At 58.3% G+C, this 19,710-nt stretch overlaps 1 protein-coding gene across 1 annotated transcript in view; it reads right to left on the bottom strand.

Annotated features, from left to right (window-relative positions):
• Positions 1–9,257: 9,257 nt before the first annotated feature.
• The window catches only part of LOC111150006 (SH3 and multiple ankyrin repeat domains 2), a 397,663-nt gene continuing 387,210 nt past the window's right edge, over positions 9,258–19,710 (bottom strand). The window contains exon 24 of the mRNA XM_022507316.1: positions 9,258–11,546. Coding sequence (XP_022363024.1) covers positions 10,976–11,546 — 571 coding nt within the window. The 3' untranslated portion in view covers positions 9,258–10,975. The remainder of the gene's footprint in view (positions 11,547–19,710) is intronic.

The following is a 19,710-nucleotide window of genomic DNA, read 5'->3' as shown; positions in this document are numbered from 1 at the left end:
TGGAGCCACAGGGGCGAGCCCAGACAGCAGAGGTACAAACTACCCCCCACAAAGGTCGTGTGTCAGGCTGGACCCCCATGAGCGGCAGCATCAGCACTGCGGTCTGTCATCCATCCCTCCCCCGCTCCGGTCGAATGTGGATGGCCGGCGCAAGGCGCAGTTTCTCTGACTTCCCTTAAGACCCGCCCAAGGAGGGTGTCGGCCACACAGATTTGGGCCTTCCTCTGTTTTAAAATAAAATAAAAAAGATCCTGAGCAGACAGACCCATTTCGCCTTATGTGGGCAAACCTTTATCGAGCTCATCTCATGAACAAGAAGGCAGGTTATTTATTGTGAATGTCTCTGTTGTAAATGAAACTGTACTCGTCTCCCCAAAATGATGTAAGATACGCCATTTGCCGAGTCCCCTGCCATCTGGAAACCCCCACCTAGTAACCATTCTTGCTTCACAAGCCCACATGTAACGCCACACCCCTGAGCTTCCTACCACTTTCAAATTGGAAATCGCCCTGTTTGAGAACAGGTTGTTTCTCCCTCCATAAAGTGTTCATAGAGTAGAGCTCTCGGAATGCTGACGTGTCCTACTGAAACGGGATGCCGGGGAGGAGGCCTGGTAATGTGCTGGCAGACACTTCTGGGAGCTGCAGTGGGGTGAAGTGAGCAGCCCAGACCAGTCTCCCCAGCAGTGCCTGGGGCTTGCTGGAAAGGCAGCGTCTTCGTGTCCCAACCTGTTCTGGGGGCCTGGGCTGTACGTGGAACCCGGAGATGGAGCTCCGTCCCCTGAAGGATTGCAGCCTACAGAAGCGGGACCTCAGAAGGCTCCAGGGAGTGTAAATGGTCCAGCCTTTGCAGGAAACAGTCTGGCAGTTCCTTGACAGTTTCAGCATGGAGTGCCCACACGACCCAGCAATTCCACTCCCAGGACAGGCGCCCCAAAGAACTGAAAACAGGGACTCACATGTACACGCATGTTCGCAGCAGCAGTACCCACAGCAGCCAGAAGGTGGCGACAGCCCACATGTCCATCAACCGACAAAGGGAAAACCCAAGTGTGGTCTTCCCCTCCCATGAATGTTCTTCAGCCATGAGAGGTGTCCCCCGCTACCCCATGGATGACCCCTGAAAACAATCATGCACGGTGGGAGAGACCAGACTCAAAAGACCACATACTGTGTGATTCCATTTACGTGAAATATCCAGAATGGGCAGCTCCACAGAGACAGACAGATTCCCGGTGCCTGGGGCCCAGGACAGTGGTGGACACGCGATCAGGGACAGAGGGCTTCTCTTTGGCAGGATGGAATGGGACGGTGCTGATGGCCGTACAGTGTTGTGAATGTATTTAATGCCACTGGACTATGTACTTTCTTTCCTTTCCTATTTTTTTTTTTTTAAAGTGGGCTTCATGCCCAGTGTGGAGCCCAACACGGGGCTTGAACTCACGACCCTGAGATCAAGACCTGAGCTGACATCAAGAGTCGGACACTCAATCGACTGGGCCACCCAGGTGCCCCTGGATTGTGTACTTTGAAATGCTCAGTGAGGAAAATCCAGCTGGACACTCTGGTGACCCCACTGTCACCTGTCCGTACGTCCTCTTTCACCTCCTGCCTTTTAGCACAGCCGCAGCTTTGTTCCTGGCAGTGCTGTGCCAACCTGACGGCTCCCTTTCCCGGTCTGCCCTGCTTCTAGGGATGGCTTTAGAAACCACCGTGGCTCATGACATGTTGGTAGACACTTCTGGAACGCGTTGGCTTCCCTGGTAAGGCGAAGCAGACACAGCGGACATGGTCTTCTCCTCTTCTTCCTGGCTTGGATCATAATGAGGCGTGTAGGGTGGCAGCAGCCTTTCCTTGCTGTGAGGCTGACAAGTTGGAGGGGGAGGCTGATCTCAGACTCGACCATGCTGAGCTTTTGGACCAAAGCCAGGGACGGCAGAGGAGCCTCCAGCACACCCTTATCGGGAACGTCCTGTTGTAGGTGCAGGACCTCGAACAGGGTTGATAAAATTCCTGACCTCCTGGAGCTTGCATTTTTGGGTCCTATGGGAAGAATAAAGCACTTCCGGCATAAGCCACTTTCAACGTGAGTTTCCTTTATTTGCAGCCAAACGCTGTCTTTTTTTTTTTTTTTAAAGATTTTATTTATTTATTTGACACAGAGAGAGATCACAAGTAGTCAGAGAGGCAGGCCAGAGAGAGACAGAGGAGGAAGCAGGCTCCCTGAGGAGCAGAGAGCCCTATGCGGGGCTCGATCCCAGGACCCTGGGATCATGACCTGAGCCGAAGGCAGCGGCTTAACCCACTGAGCCACCCAAGCGCCCCCAAACGCTGTCTTTTACTAACACTGATCCGCTTCCAGGGCTGGGGTGAACATGCTCCCAGCTGCGTCAGGTTGCCCGGCCCACGTGGCTAGCAAGCCCGGAGCAGGTGTCTCACTCGGCCCGCAGCTGCCGGCACAGTCCCACCCCCACGGTGGGCGGGGCACCTCGTCCACAGCCCACCTCCTGGCCCCAGGGATGGGCCAAACACCGCCCCTCCTCTCGTTGGGCCAATCACGATTCCCCCTCCTTTGCCAGTTGTGATTGGACCTCACGGGACACGTGCTCAGTGGTCCCTCTGTCCGTCCTGATTGGCCGGTGCGTGGACCGTGACGGGGGGCACGTGGCCGACCGGCCCAGCGTCCTTTGCGGCCAAAGAGGCGCGCCGTGGCGGTGCGGGAGGCGCCGCCATTGCCGCCTTGTCTTGGAAGTGAGGGTCGTGCAGACGTGCGGCCCCTCGTGCCCTGTCTGTGCCCTCGTCCCGCCAGAGCTGTGGCGAAGGCCGCGTCCTCCAGAAGCCAGGCCTGAGGTAGGCGCCCCAGACCCCTGTCTTCCAGAGCCGGGCGGCGCGGCTGAGCCCCTCTCCCTGCCTGGCCGCCCACTGCCCCGTCCGCCTGGGCCCGGTCCCGTTGCTGCTCCCGCAGCGGCCCTGGGAGCTCCGTTGCTCTAGACGGAGCGGGGCCTGGGGTCGCAGGGCGGGGCGGGGGGCACGGGGGGGCCACGGGCAGGGGTCCCAGGGAGCTTTCCAGGCAGGACAGGGAGGGTCGCACGGGGCGGCGGAGCCCTGCAGCCCGGGGGGCGTCGCGGAGGCGGCCTTCCTCCGCAGGGGTGCGCGGGCGGGTGGCTGGGAGGGAGCTACCGCGGGAGCGCCGGGGCCGCGAGGCCCGGGACTGGCAACGCGCGAGCTCGGGCAGGACGGCGCGGTCCGCCTGGGGCGTCCCTGCCGGAGGGGCGCGAGCGTCCGGCCGGGGCCAGCCCTGAGCGGGGGAATCGGCCGCGGGGCCATGAGAGCCGGCAGCGTGCGGGGCGACGCGCTGGTCTCCGAATGCCGCGGTCCAGGAAGCGGCGCGGACACGGGGAGGAACATTCCAGAAGCCGGGGATGCTCGCCGCGGGGCTGTCCTGCTGTGGGAGTGTGGCCGAGCAAGGACCGGCCGGCCAGGCGGGCGGGGCGCAGGTGGCCCTGCGGTGGGGGCCCGGGCCGGCGGCGGAGCTGGGTCTGCGCGGCTGTTCCGGCGCTGCTTCTGCGAACACATCGCGGCCTGCACTTCGCCGTCACCGTCGCACCCGCCGGAGGAGCCATCAGGCTGCCGCTTGCCCTCCCTGCTGCTGCCCGCAGCGGCCACCAGGGCCTGTGTGGGAGGCGCGGGCTGGGCTTTCCTGGCCCACCGTCCCCGGCGCTGAAGGTTTCGCCCGCAGTGGCCCCCAGAGCCTTGATGTCTTTATCAGGACCTTTGTAGTCGCGTTTATAAACTCACGCGACCAAACGGAGCCCTTGTTTTTAGCTTGGGCAGATGGCAGGCTCCAGCCCCGGGAGGAGCCGACGCTCTGCGCGGGAGGCTTCCTGTTGAGCTTCAAAGCCGGGTGGGCCTGGGAGACGCGCGTTCAGACTCCTTGTGTGGCCGTGTGCCGACTCCTTACCTGTCGTTCCTTGGCCTTTGTCCTCCGCCATCCTGGGCGCTTGTGAAGGGGCAGGAAGGGCAGCTCCGGTTCTGCCTGGCGGGAGGAGGCTGTGGGGTGTGGGAGGGAACGCGCTACTGGGGTCGGGAGCCGCACCCGCCAGCGGCTTGGGCTTGCGAACAGAAGCAGGCCTGGCGGGCCTCGGCCAAAAAGGATCCCGCTGGGAGGATGCTGGGTGGTTCGGGGCCATGGGAGGAAGAGTCAGGGCGGGTGGGGTGCTGGGAAGGACAGGGCCCAGGGCGGCTCTGCTCCCGAGGCGAGGACTGCCAGGCTTCAGGATGAACGGTCCCAGCTGCCAGCAGGCCACAGCTGAGAGCATCCGCTTCCTCACCAGGGAAGGACATGGTCCCGTTTTCCACACTGGCCTCACAGAGTCCTGAGAGAATTTAAGCAGGTGCCGCACATCTCTAAGCTGTGGGCCTCTTACAGATACCTAGTTTTTGAGAAGACCTGTGATCCCGAGGTCCTGGCTTCCCTGATCCTACTCGAGGGTGGTGGGATAAGCAGGTTACCTCTGAGTTAAATCTCTCTCCACACCCCGGTGAATGAGCTGGGAGGAACCCCCACCTTGCCCAGCCTCCTGGGCCCCTGGCCCTGCACAGATGCCTTCGGAGGGGCAGAGCAGGTGTGTGTCCTTGTCACGAGTTGTAGACCCTGACCCTGCCAGCAGTTCTAGGGCGCCTGATGGGGGTCTCTTCCCTACCGATGGCCATAGCCCTGGAGGTTCTACAGCAAACCCCGGTTCTGCCGTCATCATGGGCCCTGGCAAGACTTCACTTCCTGTAAAACAGGGCTGTCTGTGTCTACCACAGGGCTGTTGGACACTCAGTGGGTGCAGTGCCAAGTGCCCCCGGGAGATGTACTGTTATTTCTAGCCTGGGATACCTCTTGGGACCATGCACGGAAATAAACTGACCTCTGCCTTGTGCTGTGCTTTCCTCCTGCTCTCTGGGGTTTGAAGAACACACGTAAGCTCACGTAAGCTCCTTGGCAAGACAGACTACGAGCAGGCAGTGGCAGGAAGGCTTGAGGGCTAGGAGCATAGGACAGACGTGCTGCCACCAGATGTAGCTGAGATCAGCTGTCTTTGCACTCAGACCCGCTCGCCTGGCTGCCCTAAAGGCCAGCCTGAGATTTCTCTGGTTCTCATCGCCTATGCGGCCCAGGACTTGCCTGCCTGTCCACATTGTCTGGTGGCTACGGTTGGCACTGGGCACACCCCTATGACTCGGGACACATACATGCTTCCAGCCAAGGCAGCAGCGCCATGTGGAATGGGGACCCCCAAGAAACCCCACCATCTCTCCCAAACCACCTTGTTCAGATTCTCAGATTATCGGCTACATTTGTGGCCTGAAATGAGTAAGTTTGATCTCCAATTGACTTTGGCCTGGTACACAGCAGCACTGATGCTAGTCTTATGAAATAAACAGACACAGCCTGTGGAGGTCTTCTCCCCGAGACACGTGTTTGGCAGAGAGCCCAGAGACATGGCAGTGGACACGGCACAGGGTGCCTGTCTGCCTCTCGACTGGCTGAGCCGTCCCCCGCTCCCACTCAGGCTGTGATGACTGTGGCCCCAAAGGCAGGGTGGCGGCTCCAGACATGCTCTCTACATCCCAGACAGCTTCTAAGATGACCAAGGCCCTCGCATAACTTGTGGCACAGGGAGTGTAGCGCCATTGGGCCAGAATTTGGGTACTTCCTATATAATTTTTCTTTTCAAAGAGAAACGGACTGTGTACTGGCACGTCTTTCATTTGTAAGCGTCGCAAATAGTTCTGTGATGAGGGACCTGAGTCACTAGCAACAAGTATTTGGTTAATTTTTAACAAAATCTGAGAACGGTCCACACTGCTGACTCTGAGAAGCCGCCAACCAAGTGCTGCTGGGGCGACACGCCACCAGGGAGGCAGGCGGCTGCCCAGGACGCCTGCCAGGATGCCGTTCTCTGACGTGGGGACTCACACACTCTGTGTTAAGTCAGCGAGAACACTGCAGGTGGTAGAGCAGAGAGCAGCTCTGATGGAAAATCAACTGATAACACAGTCTTATTTCAATTTTCTTTTTATTGTTTGAGCGACTGTGTGCGTTCCACAGTCTTAGGATGGAGGCTTCAGAATCACGTGTACGTCTTCTCAACATTTCAGTTCTTGAATCGGTTTTTACTTTACGTTGTGCATTGATATGGGCTTCTCAGTTCAGAAAACAAGGCACTAGAACTATTTTATCAGCTACATTAATACAGTGAAGGTATATTGATCCTTTCATTAAATATACAGCATTTGAATACAATATGGTTTTATGCAGATCAGGTTCAAAACACCCAAGGCACACACTTTATTTTTTTTCCTTTTTTTTCATTTCTGTATTTATTTGAAGGCTCATATTAAAGTTTCAGAATTGCTATAAACAGAGAGTTCCAGAGTAGAAGCAATGGACAGTGATTGTTGTCATTTTAAACACAGAACAATAAAGACTGAAATGCAGAGACATGTTACAGGAACAGTAAAGAAAAAAATCATGGATACAGCACGGATTGGAAACTGAAGTGGTCGGGCCTGCTGGCGTCGGAGGGCCAGGTTTGGGAATGACCCGGGCCCCACGGAGCGCGGCTGCCCCCGGCGCGGTTGCGGCTGTGCTCCCCCAACTGCTGTGGGATTTCCACCTATTCACTGGGTACACGGACAGCTACAAGTACAGACAGACGCTCCAGTGCCCTGGCTGGTAACACGCCTCAAAGAAAGTACAAGTCAAAAAGAAGTCTTCCATCTTTTTCCTTAGGACAAACTGGTACATTTACCCAGAAGCGGTCTAGAAGAAACCATTGGAGGTGATGGAGGTGGTTAAGTCTGGGAGAGACCACCGGACAGTGAGGCGGGAGGCCAAAGGGAGGGTGAACTAGGCCGGATAGGAGGATTCAGACTTTTCATGGACACAGAAACACAGTGGCTGCTGTTTGAGTGGAGCGTGTGCCAACATAGAGGCCACTGGCCAGGAACTAAGGACATCAGGTATTCATCGATGAGACCAGAGATGAGGTTCAGTGTTTAAAACATACTTCCCTACAGACAAAGGGATAGCCCCTGTCTTCCTGGCTCAGTTCTCGGCCGAAAGACGCAAATTCTCTTGCCCCCAGCCTCAGTGCCTGCTCGCTGACCGAAATGGGATTGGCTGCACGTTAACCAGAGAGGCCGCCCGGCTCTGCAACCCCACAGCCTGGCGGGAAGATGACGAGCAGGTGGGGCGCAGGGGACCCCCTCGGCGCCACCCCCACTTCCATCCCAAACCAAAGGAAGGCCAGGCCTCTGCTGGGCTCTTCCAGGAGAGCTCGCAGACGTGCGCACTGACACACACACGGCTCCGAAATTGTGCGGGTCTCCGTCCGTGCCGTGAGGGGAGGGAGCCCAGGCAGACGAGCTCTGCGAAGGGAGGTCAGCCTCACGGAGGTTCAGAGGTGATGACGTTCAAAGAGCCTGCGTCAGATTGCAAGTCGGCCGCTCCGGGCTCACCCAGACGGCCTTCACTGTGTGCAATCAGAGCCACACCCTTCGTGCAATCGCATGTTTATTTTTCTTACAGTAATTTTGGTTGCCGTACAAGAGATCGAAGGATCGGGAGGAAGTGCACATTACAGGAGCTTGGTTTTTGTTTTGTTTTGTTTTTTAAAATAAAGTTTAAAAGGAATAAAAGCACAAAAGTAACAGCAACACAGATAATGCGAACACAAGTTACACAAACCATAGTGTGAAACATATTAGTTTCCAAAAAAACAAAAAAAAATTTGTTAATGGGAAAAAAAAATCAGTATTCGTGGCCCACACACACAAAGTCATTGCCAGATCACCTGGGTAATGCTTGCTTGTTCAGTTAACTCAGGAAAAAAAAATCCCCATTTTACTAACTGAAGTACCACAAATAACCCACTTTGTGATATGTAGAGTTCAGCAGGTCAACAGTCACACTGCGTCAGTCTGTAGTCCATGAGCTGACCTAGAATGTGGCGGAGCCCCTGGAGCAGGTGTCTCCGCGGGGGCTTACAGCTGGAGAGTCTGGTCTCGCATACACAATGTTACAGACACTAGGCATGTAAATGCAATTTATTTAAATTACAGTAGATAACAAAAGTTGATCTTAAAACCCGGAATAGTATTAACATGATCTTTATATGAGCAGTTTGACTCGTGTCCCACCCTTGAGGGGGTCATGGAATAGGGCCTGGTCCTAACGTGTCCGAGGGGGGTGGGGAGGGAGAGCAGCGGGGGGCGGTCTCGGGAGGAACTATTGCTTTCTGTAGCAACACCATCGAACAGGGCTAGAGATGGGTTCATCTTGGCAACATGTGTTACTATGATGGTCAGTGCAGGTTCTACGGGTCCTGTGACTTTTCTAGAATAAGACAAGGAAAAATAAGTGACTGCCCGGCTCTTGTTTTTGTTGTTGTCGTGCAGTCTGCTCGCTTCAGATAAGTTGCCCGTGGCCGGACGGCTCTCTACAAAAGGGCGTGGCAGCCAAAGTCCAGTGAGCCTGAAGCCACCAGGTGGCATCCTGGCAGCGCCTTCCCTTCCTGCGCTGTCTCATGCCGGGTGTCGCCCGGCACTGAGCGCGGAGGTCATGCCGAACAGTAGACAGAGGAGGGAAGAGCCAGGGTGAGTGGTGCACTGACTGAATTTTGCTCTATCTCCAAATGGAAGACAAATAATGGCCCAACCACCACCTTTCTGTTTTCTGAACACTCGCAGGTGGCCTCAGCAGGCCACCCGTAGCGTCCCTGGTGCACCCCACGACCGTGGGACCGCAGGTGCGTGGGACAGAAGCGCCTTCGTGTTCAATTGATTTCACGTTGGATCGGGGCATTCTCAGACACAGATTGCCCTGCAGAAGGGTGTGGAACAGAGGAAGGTCCAAAACTCAGTTTCCAATTCAGGGGCATGTGGCTGGAAAAAGTTTGCGCGCGGGTGTGAGTTGTGTGTGTGGTGGTGCATGTTTGCTTTTGGAGAAACTGCTGCATTGTGAATTGTAACCACTTTTGAAGAAGTAATTGTCCTTCGATGACGAAGTTCTAGCAAAGATAGAAAATATAACACAGCTCTGCTGGTTCAGAGGCATCCAAATAAGGTTGATTTAAAAAGGTCATACTTTATAATCCCACAGAAATAGTATTATTAAATCACAAAAGTTTTTTTTTCTTTAACTTTCTAGCACTGAAGTGGCACAAAGGCTGCTGAGTAGACCAGCCACTTTTTTTTTTCTTAAAATATTGTGCTTATAAACTATCTGTACAACTATTTAAACTTGCAGTAAAGAAAGAGATTTTAAATTGCTAAATTTTATGTGTTCATTCTAGAGCTGTTCCAGACCTAATCAGACACTTGATTGTGAGCATAAAGAAAAGAAAGGAAAAAAAAAATCACGTTTTTATAATTAGAGATGGGCTAGGCTAGTTCTGAAATCATAATAAAAGCCAAAACCTGCGGTTCGAGTTCCTTCCAAGTGTGGGAGAATGTGCTAGAAGCCTGGCTGGATGTCTGGTGGCCCCTGGGCAGGCGGCGACCTCCCTTGGAAGCTGGAGGTAATGTTACGGGGGAGGGGACTCCAGGGAGGAGAACGGGCACAGCCCAGAAAAGCCTCGCGAGAGGGGCCTGGTGCAGCCCGGGGAAGCCTCCCTGGCTGGCCTTTTTGCATTTGTCTGCCTGCCCCCTCGCCCTGCAGCCCACCGTGTGTTCTAAACCCTGAGTCCGGTGTAGACGCCATACCCTCCGGGAGCTCAAGAAGCCTGTTGTAGGGCAAACTGGTGGGCTGTGCGGACAGTTGGAGACAAAGGGGGAGGGCCCCCAAGGACCATCTTCCCTGGCCTCAGAGAGCAGAGGGGCTGTCTCGGCAGAGTCGCTCACCCGGGCCGGGCTGGGAACGGACGTCGCGGCACCCCACCAGCTCCCGGGAAGACGCGGTCTCCTCTGCCGCGGCACGCGCCCACCGTTCACCTCGTGTCCCGCCCTCGTGTTAAAGTGGACGCTCACCTGCTCTGATCTTTGCAGAATGCAGCACACTTGCAGTTTAAAAAAAATGTCGTGAAAGGCAGAGAATCCCCTTCTCACCGTCCTGGAGACACTCTTGGCAGATGACTCACTGCTCGTCCCCTTGAGGAGACTTGGGACCCAGGCAGCTGCACACTGGCTGCTTCCCGTGGCCAGGTCTCCCCTCCTCCTTGGAATCGTGACTTTGTGCTTTGACTAACTCCGTGTGACATCTGTTTGGCCACTTTGGGATTATGTGAATAGATTTGCAGAAAGAAAGAAAGCTATGCAAAGCTGGGCACGATCCCATTCGGACTCCCCACCACTGCCAAGAGCTTCATGGCCGAAGAACCACGGACGCACCTCGCAGGAGGAGACGGGGTACTGAATCCAGAGGAAGAAAAGATTCTCTACCTTTCGGGCCCAAGAAGGGGCACCGGACAAACTACTCTGGGGTGTTTTACCGCAAGCGAAGTAGAGGAAAGAAAGGAGCAAGTGAGCACTGAGAACCCTCCCGGAGGCCACAGACGGCGGCAGGCCTGCGGCGGTGACAGCCGCCCGGAAGGCAGAGGGAGGTCTCAGGAGGCATCTAGAGGACACTGGTGTCTGCAAGAGCGAGGGTCCCGTGCTAAGTCGACGGGGGCGTCCCCGGGGTCTGGCAACGTGAGGTCACCTGCATGCTGGGAGGCAAGCCGGGCCTCTCTCTCGTGGTGCAGAACTCCCTCCCCGTGTCCCCTGCTGCACAGAAACAGCCCGTGAAGCCCACATGGAGATTCGGGGCGTTTCAGGGCCTTCGCTCAGCCACACCTGGACACACTCGGCATTTCTTTGGGTACCAGGAGACACACCCGTGGAGTGGGGTTGGTGCTCACAGACCAGGCTTGGCCGCCCAAATATTTCAGTAGAAGCCCATCTCTACTTATAACAAGGAGTCTGTGAAGGTACAGAGCAGCCACCCTTATCTGTCCAGCAGCTGTTTCAAAGCCCTTTCTATGTTCATCCTGTGCCCGACCCGAGTCACCCCGAGATCTATTAGGTCTTCCTTCTGAAGGTTTGGTAGGTGACTGCCATCAATCTCATTGTCCATGAAGGTCTCTTTATGCTCACCCAAGTTTAGACTTTCCAGCCAATCCGCCACGTCTGGTTTAGTCCACAGGTGCACAGGCTTAGTCGTAAAAGGCTTATTTGAGATGGGCTGTTGCAGTATGGAGGGGGATGGCGACCTGCTGCGGCCCACCGGGTTCAAGCCAAACAGGTCCCCAGATGGGGGCTGGCTTGGAAGGCTAAAGACCTCTGAGAGAGTGGGAGGAGGAGTGGCAGCAGCAGCGGAGAGGGGGGCAGGCAGGATCTCTTTGCTCAGCTCTGTTGGCGACACCACAGGGCTCGGGGCACGTCTTGTTCCTGAGGTCCTGCTCTCAAAGTCCGTGGGCCGGCTCTGCAGAGTGATGGGCTGCGAGGTCCCCGGGCGAACCGTGAAGGTCACCGTCGTGCTCCGCGTCCCTGAGACGGTGCTCATGACCTCTGGACTTCTGAAACAGCAACAACAGAGACAACTGTCACCAGCCGGCTCACGGTCTGGGTCAGCGGGATGCTGACCGCCAAGGGCGCGGGGGCGGGCAAGGGGTGGGGGGACACTCTAAGGGCAGCTGCACTGGCAGTGAGCAGACGACTTGCCATGCCAGGACCAGGGCAGTGAGGAGGGGAGCAGGAGCCAGAGTTCGGAGAAGACACCACAGCACACCAAAGCCACCCACTCACCTGGCCCCACGCAAGGGCCACCACCGGGCCGGTTTGGTGGGGGGGGGGGGGGGGGCGGGTGCCTGCGCCTGCGCCGTGCCAGCAGGGCGGGCCAGACCGGCGCGGCCGGGGAGGCACTGTTGAGGGCTCACTCGGAGACATGAGGACGGGGCCTGCATGAGGTTCTGCTCCCTGGGTGAGCCGTGGCTGGTGACGTCACCAGTACATCACCCGTATGAGGAAAGGACAACTTTTGTGTCCATTTCGGCGCGGAGAAGGCAGAGCAGCCTTGGGGAGAGACCTTCCCTCTTAACCGCCTGTCAGGCCTTGGGCTTTTCGGCTCGAAAGGCCAAGTGCAGGGAAGGGCCCCTTGCAACCGGCCCAGGTGCCGTGAGTGGGGAGGCCTGCAGCTACCTGGGGGCACTCAGGGTTTGAGGAAGCTTTCCATCCACGGACCCTGAGAACGAGGAGTACTTTGCCAGAGTGCGGTCTCCGCTGACCCAAAGGGCTAACCCGGCACTGCGGCGAATTTGTCCGGTGTCGGCGGGGCCGTGTGGCTGCGGAACGGAGTGGGCGCGCTAGTGTGTTTTCTCTGCCCGCACGAAGGCAGTGTGGGAGGCTGTTCGTATGTAGATCCTCACCGGAAGGCAGGAATCTGAAAGGAGCGCCATTCTCCCAAGCGGCCAGGGGAGATCTTGGAGTCCCCCATGTCCTCCCTGCTCTGGCCAGGCAGGTGAAGCCCGAGCGGTCGGAGTGGGGGTACGCTCGTGCCTCTGAGGTTTGGCCTTTACTGGCCCCTAGGAGAAGGCTGAAGGGAGGAGACTGCGTCTGGGTGCCAGGGACGTCTCTGGTCTCTGTGCTCCCTGGACAGGGGTCCCTCCCTGGTTCTGGCCAAGGCCCACGGCAGGCTTCCCAACCAAAACGGAACAGCCGCAGCTCTGGGCTCTGGTTCGCGCTCTTCTCTGCTATCCCCACACTGAAAGCGCGTCCGCGCCACAGCCCAAGAAGCCACAGCCAGTCGGGGGGGTGGCAGGAGTAGGCGTTGTGTTTTCCTTTTGGGCTCATTCATGTGAATGTGGACAGACCACCTACCCCCTTCCGGAAGGATCCCTCCTACCACGGTTCCTCCCCGGTATCTGGACTTGAGGCGTGTGAAGCCTGGCTCTGGGCAGTACAAGCCTAGGCACCTTCTAGCCTGTGAGTCTCCTTGTCTTCACACGTGGTATGGGCTCCTCTCCCTCCTAGGTGGTGAGGGTGGGGGCAGGCTGTGCTCGGGAGCACGTGAAGAGCCATATGGGTGCTGCCTTGGTGGGCGCGACAGGCACTGGGGGTCTCTGTGCACGGAGGGCTGGGCTGGGCACGAGGCCCGGTTGGCCTGTCCTCTGCCCTAGCTTTTCTTTGGCGCTCTTTGTTTCCTCTGCCACTGACAGATAAGTGGGTACAACTCCCAGCCGGCTACCTGGCTGTCCCCAAGCTTGCGACACTTCTGCACCCCATGGCAGGCCTGGCCGCTTCAAGGATGGGACTTGGGTGGACTCGCGCTTCGGTCCTGACACGAGCACTTCCAGGGGCAGGTGGATGTGACTGGGCCAGGGACAGCCACCCCCAGAGTGTCCTCATGTAGCTTCCCGGAGGGCCGCATGCCCCAGGTGGGATCTGGTACAAACAGGAGACCTCCGTCAAGAACCTCCGGGGCTGTGGGTGCTGGTTGCTGGTGTACTGGTTATACTGGCCGCTAAAGGCAGCCCCTCTACCACTGCCAGGGTCGGTTACTCGGAATCTAGAAGTAGGAGCCCCGGTGGTGCCAGCTGTAGGGGCGGGGCGCCAGCACCTCTGGGACCTTGGTCAGGTTCTTGAGAGAGAGGGGTGGACGCAGCAAAGGTTTAAGGAGAAACCTGCGCATTCTGGTGCTCAGGCAGGATGGGAAGCCCCACTCCACTTCAGCTTGGGCCGAGGCGCAGGCTGGCAGGGAGTGCTGCGGGGCACCCGGCAAGGTGGCCTGTGCCCGCTCTGTCCGCTCCACAGCACTCGGGCACCTCTGTTTTGGGAAGACTCATTGGTTCTGCTTTGATACAACAATTAAGCTAAGATGGTTGAAGTGAAACCATGAGTAGGCGCAAAGCCACTCCATCTGGAGGCGATCTGAGCTGTTAATTAGGGCCTAGAAGCTCTGGGGAAGAGACGAGTGTTTTGTAAAGCGCGTACGTTACAAGAGCACCTTTGCTCAGGTCTTGCTTTAAGAGTCCGGATGTGCTTTTTCCGGAGGTGATACTGCATGGTGCCGGTGCCCGTGCCCTTGACTCTGGGTGGACCCACGGGGGCAGCACGGTTGGGGAGGGCCCCCCAAGCCTGGGCCACACTGAACAGTGGGCACCTTTGAGTCAGAGCGCGGCTGTCGGCACCGTCCTCCCCCTGCAAACATCCCAGCCAACCCCAGGTAGCTGGGAGGGTTTGTTTGTTTATTTATTTATTTAGAAAGTTAAGTCTGGCAGGTAGCTGTGTTTGTTGTTGGGAAAAAGAGAAGGCTCTCCAGACACACTGGTGGGCAGCGGGGGGCACAGCAGCACACACCAGAGAGCGAGGCGTTTTTGCGAGTGGCACTTACTTCTGTTCAGCATGACCCTCTTCTGTGAACGCCCATCACGAGAGCACGTGAAAATGACAGAATGGAATGGCTTGAGACAACACTGCAAAATTAATTAAAATTTAAAAAGAAGCTTTTTTCGATGGATGAAATGAAAGCGGGGGTACAGACATCAGCTGAGAACCTACGAGGCTGGTCCCTTTGTGGCCGAGGAGGCAGGCAGAGGGCAGCCCGCCTCGCTGGCCAGACCGGAAGAGGAATACGGGCGTCCCGCTCATGTTTAGAATGGGAACTTCCCGACGCCGCCTTCCCCGGCTTGGGACAATGTGAACGTAAAGAAGAAAATTACCCAGGGAAAGCCTGGTGCGAGCGTGAGGACCGCAGTCCTCAGAGGACGAGCTGGTGGCTGAGACCCTGCTGAGGGTTCCCGAGTCGTCCTTTGTCTTCTGCAGCCCGGCAAGTCTAAGTCAGCATTCCTGGTGGGGGAAGGGGCCCCGCGGGTACCTGTGCTCTGCTTCAGGTCTACACCGGAACGCCTGGCGGCTAATCACGGGGCAGGGTGGGGAGGGGACACCCCGGATCTGGCCACGCCCTTGGGGCTGGAGGGAAGGCGCCATGGAAAAGAGTCCCCAGAGAGCCCGAGAAGCAGAGCAAAGGCCCTCTCTGGGCTGGCCCATCCTGCCCTCCCTCTCAGCAGCTCGGCTCTCTTGGTTCATCACACCGGCATTATTCACTGGGTCCTCCTGGCTCCAGAGGTCGGGGCGTTGCTAAGCAGCCACTGGGTCCCCGGGTGGAACGTGCAGGAGTCTGTCGCCCTGATTTAGACACACACGCACGCGCACACACGCTCTCTTGGATCAGCGCTCTCCGTGCGGCCTTTTCAGTCTAATCCATATGGAAACAGAATTAAAGCAAGAATTGAGAGCTCTCAGAGACGCTCCTTATTTCATTAGTCAGAAGCAGTTAACTGGGGTGGGGGCAGGCAGATTCCGGTGGCTTTTTCAGTGTGTTTACAGATCCCATCTGGCTCTCGGACGGCCACTGAATGCGGCCCAGCGGCCGCTGGGTGACGCCGGCTGGATGTGTCTGTTGTCCTGCACCCGCGCTGGGCAGCGGCTCTGAACCCGTCTGGCACAAGACTGCCTCAGCGTGCCCAGTCCCGCTCTTGTGGTTTAGTTACCAGGGGTTTCTTGTGTGGACATGGCCCTTACTGCTCAAGTGCTCTTAGGAAGTGGCCCTGGGACAGGGGAGGTGGGAGGGCAACTGAGTCAGTCCCACACCGGCCTAAGGCCTGAGCACTGCCACCATTGTGTCTCCCTGGCTCCTCGCCTGGGCGGTGTCGGTGCCTCTGCTGCCCAGTCCTCACGGCCGCCACGGGCCCTGAGCACCGCCGGGGGCCTCGGCCCACGGATGTGTGCAGCGTCAGTGTTGCCTCAGTGGGGGGTGGGTACTGTTTAGCTTGTGGCCCGACTGGCACCTTTAAGGGACTGGGAGTGCGGTAGGTGTCTTGGGTCCCTCAGGAGCCCGGGTCCTCCTGTCAGAACGTCCACATCCAAGCCAGTCAGGAAGGCACCCCGTTTTCAGGGAGCTGCACCCTGACCTGCTCCCACTGACCGATCCTAAAATCTGGACCGGGAAGTGAGAACCTAAGAGCCACACTTGCAATTGGCTGCAGGGCAAGCACGGGGAAAGGCTGTGTCTGGACTGGAATGACCCTCCTCCAGCACGGTCGACAAGACAACACACCGAGAGCCCATTTCACGATGCCCTGTGTGTAGCACTCGCCCAGTTATCTACACTCCATTCACTGACGTTTCCTTCCCGTATCGGTTGGGGGCTGTGAAATGGCAAAAACCCCGTGACGGTGTCGAGGTTAAGGGAATGCGCTTCCGCTGCTTCTATTACTGAGTTAGCTTTGAAGTCCGTGCTTCGGGACCAGCTGGGCGGAGATAATTTTTTAACAACCCAAATTGATTGATTTTAAAGCCAAGAGGCTCTCATGATAATTCTACAGAGCTGGGGAGGCGTTGGAGGCACCAGCCAGGCGAGGGCGGATGCAGGGTCTGGCTCTGTGAGGCCGAGGAGGATGGCTTTCCTCCCCTGAGCCCATCTGGGCCCCCAGGAGGTGGAGGCCAGGCCGAGAAGAGCTGGAGGGGCCTTGGGATCTGGCGGATCCTGTACCCTGTGGACAGAAGCTGAAAGGGGACCCCCACAAGCTTATGTCCACTGCTCGCTCCCCTTGGCACACACAGGATGAAAACAAGACTGACTGTGTGTGGCCACGGAAGCGTTGGACACAGAGTGGCATGTCTGTCTTGCTCTGGAAACGAAGTCTGTGTTGTCTGGGCCGCCAGTCAAAACGTGGACGTCAGGCAAATGGAGTTGCCATTCTGGGTTCCTGAGGCCCTTGGGCTTTGAATCTGCCCCTTGGTCTACAGAGCGCAGGCCCCCCGGCCTTGCACACGGAGCCTGCCCCAGCCGGCGAAGGGCACCCGTGCCACCCTGAGAGCTGCTGCGCTGGGTGGCTGCTGGTAACTGTGACACGGTCAGGTCACACAAAGCCTGGGACGGCCACCTTCTCGCAGGACGCACACAATCCCGCTCTCCCTCCTCCGAGGCCTGCCAGGCCTCCCTCGGCAGGGCAAGTACCTTCCGGCCTCCAGGCTTTGTGCCCCTGTTCCTGTGCCTGGGATGCTCCACTCCTGGCTGTCCACACATCTGGCTCCTTTCTGTATTTCCGATCATTCCAAGGTCACTTTCTTAAGGACTGTCATCTTCTTCCTGCCCATGTTCACTCGGACTTGGGAGTCAGCCCCGTTCCTTCGTCACACTGGTGTGCTTGGATTTCTCCTGTTTCTTACTTCCTGTCCGTCTTCCCCCTTGAGAGTGCAGCTGTCCACGGAGGAGAGGCCTAGAATGTCTTCCGGAGCAGGGACGAGCCCCGAGGCTCAGCCCGGCCCCTGGCGCGGGAGAGGTCACTGCCAACTTCGTGTCCGCTGCCCAGCCTCCGAGGGCCCAGGCCTCTGCGGGAGTGTATCCCTCCCGCTACTCTCCACCCTCAGGGCTGGCCCTGGGTCCCTACAAAACAGCAACTAGGGGACTCCTGGCTGGGGACTCAGGAGGCCCTGGGCTGGGCCAGGCTTCCAGGCTCAGGAACGGAGTGTCAGGAACGGCTTCCCAGCTCTGTCCCCGGGGCAGGGGCAGGGCTGCACTGGGCCCCATGACTTCAAGCAAAACACCAAGTGCTCCAGAATGGGGAGGAAGCCGCTGGTGCAGAGCCCTCCACCATCACCATGAAATCCTCGGGGTCGCAGATCACCAAAGGGCTTTGAAGAGGAGAAAGCACGCGCGGGAAGGACATCCTTGAGGCCGTGGGTAGCACGTTCGCCGGTGCTTGTTCTAAGGGGAGCGCGGCTGGCTGCCCTCCTGATTCAGAGCTTCCCTGGAAGGGCTGGGGCTTGCAGACGCCCTCAAACCACTGCTGTCTTTGCTTTGATCCAAGCTGGTCTTCTCTTCCACGACGAGGTCACTTTCTGGAAATGTCGGGCTGGGCGGCGGAAGGACCACTTTCCCCAGAGCTGCCAGGCCACTCCCCGCTCAGTGGGGCGTCTCCAGGGGGCCGAGGAGGCGTCTCCAGCCTTGGTGCTCAGCAGACTTCTCGATCATGCTCTCGCCAGCCCAGCCGTAGCCAGGGCGTCTCCAGATCCCGTGTCCTCTCTGGTCTTGGGGACAGACAGGAGCTGTGTGGCTCAGGTCACGCCTCACGTCCTCAGGTGGGCAAGGGTCCCGTCCCACCCTGGGCTCTACCGAGAAGTGAAGAGTCTCGCCTCAGTAGCTAGAGGCAGCCAAGGGGGCCGGTAGCCCCGAAGCGGTGAGCCCCAAAACTCGAGCTCTCGGGCGAGCGAAACAGTTTCTGTGGGGAGGAGGTTTGTGCGCGTGCTCGCTTCTCGCTCTCCCTGGAGAACCTGCTTCTCAGGAGGCCACCCCGCGTGTCGGTCCGCGCCCTGGCCGCCGGGGCCACTCCCAGCCCGAGGTCCTAGCTGTGACCGCAGATCGTGGTGAGCCACCCTGGCAGGTGGCTTCCAAAGGGCAAACGCCCGGGTCTGTCAACCAAGGCCTGCCCCGCCGGCCGCCGCCCCCCACCTCACTCTTGCCAGCAGCTTCACGGCCGCACCTCACGGCCGCTTAGGGCTTTGCCCCGTGAGGCTGTGCAGTAGTTAAGCCACAGTAGCTGGTGGAAGGCCCCGTGGAGTGTCTGAAGGCGATGACCTTCCTCTTTGCCCTTGGGGCTCGAGGCCAGCAGATGCCCAGGCCAGCTCAGTCCACCCTTGGCTGAGAGCCGAGCGTAAGATGCCGCCCCTGGTGCCCAGCAATGCCGGGGCTGCCATTGGCCACCGGGTCACCAAAGAGAAGGGCTCTGGCAAGCAGGCGGGCTCAGGTGGCCCGCAAAGGCCTGGGGATGGCCCGCCCTCGGGGATCTCAGCCCTGCAGACAGCTCGGGCAGCCGCCCCTTCCTTCCAGGCTGATCCCTGGCTCCCACAACAGCTCACGAGTGGAACCCCGAGATGCTCCCTGGGTGGGAGGTTGGGTCTCTGCCTTCAGGCGGGCGGCCCCGGCCATGCGCTCCACTTCTCTGACCTTCAGTCTGCTCGAGTGCGCCCGGGAGATCCCGGCAGGCCCTGCGTCCGCAGTGCCCGTGCGGCGTGATGCCCAGCAGTTGGGGAGGCCTGGATCGATGTCGGCTGATGTTCTCATCGTAAGGGACTGGGCTATAAATAACAGAGCAGACCGGAGGCGGCTGTCCTTGGCTCTGAGCATCGCTTGGAGGTGGTCCTGCAGCTGTTCTTGAGAAATCCAGCAGGATTCTGCCAGGTGACGTCCGCTCTGAGGCCCCTCCCACTGAGGGAAACGCAGGTGGGGAAGCCCTCGGGACACGTGCGGCTCGACACCCGCTCTCCTCCTGCCCCTGGGGGCTCACATGGTTGGGAAGGGAGTGGAGGTGGCGAGAAATCCGGAGTCCCCTGGATCGGGGTGGGAGAGCTCGGGGCAGGGGGCTCAGGCCCTGAGCATCCCTTGGGTCACCCCTTCAGACTCTTCCGAGCTCAGACACTGGCCACGAGGGGAAGCGCCAGGCCAGGCCCTCGGCCTGAGTCCTGGCTCGGTCTCCCGCCGTGCATGGGGCCCGGCTGCCCTGCGCCCCACTTCCCACTTCTGGAGAATGGGTACAATCAGTACCCGCTCCCCTGCACTCGTGGGCCGGCGTTCTGGAAGAACGGGAAGCACTAAAGAGAAAGCTCATCCTTGTGCCTCACGTGACGTAGCAGCAAAGCACTGTATTCTCACGCACAGGGAAAGGGCAAAACTGGCCAGTT

Source organism: Enhydra lutris, unplaced genomic scaffold (genome assembly GCF_002288905.1).
Source record: "Enhydra lutris kenyoni isolate GAN:26980312 unplaced genomic scaffold, ASM228890v2 scaffoldscaffold22, whole genome shotgun sequence".
Lineage (NCBI taxonomy): Eukaryota > Metazoa > Chordata > Mammalia > Carnivora > Mustelidae > Enhydra > Enhydra lutris.
This window is presented reverse-complemented; position numbering and strand designations above follow the sequence as displayed.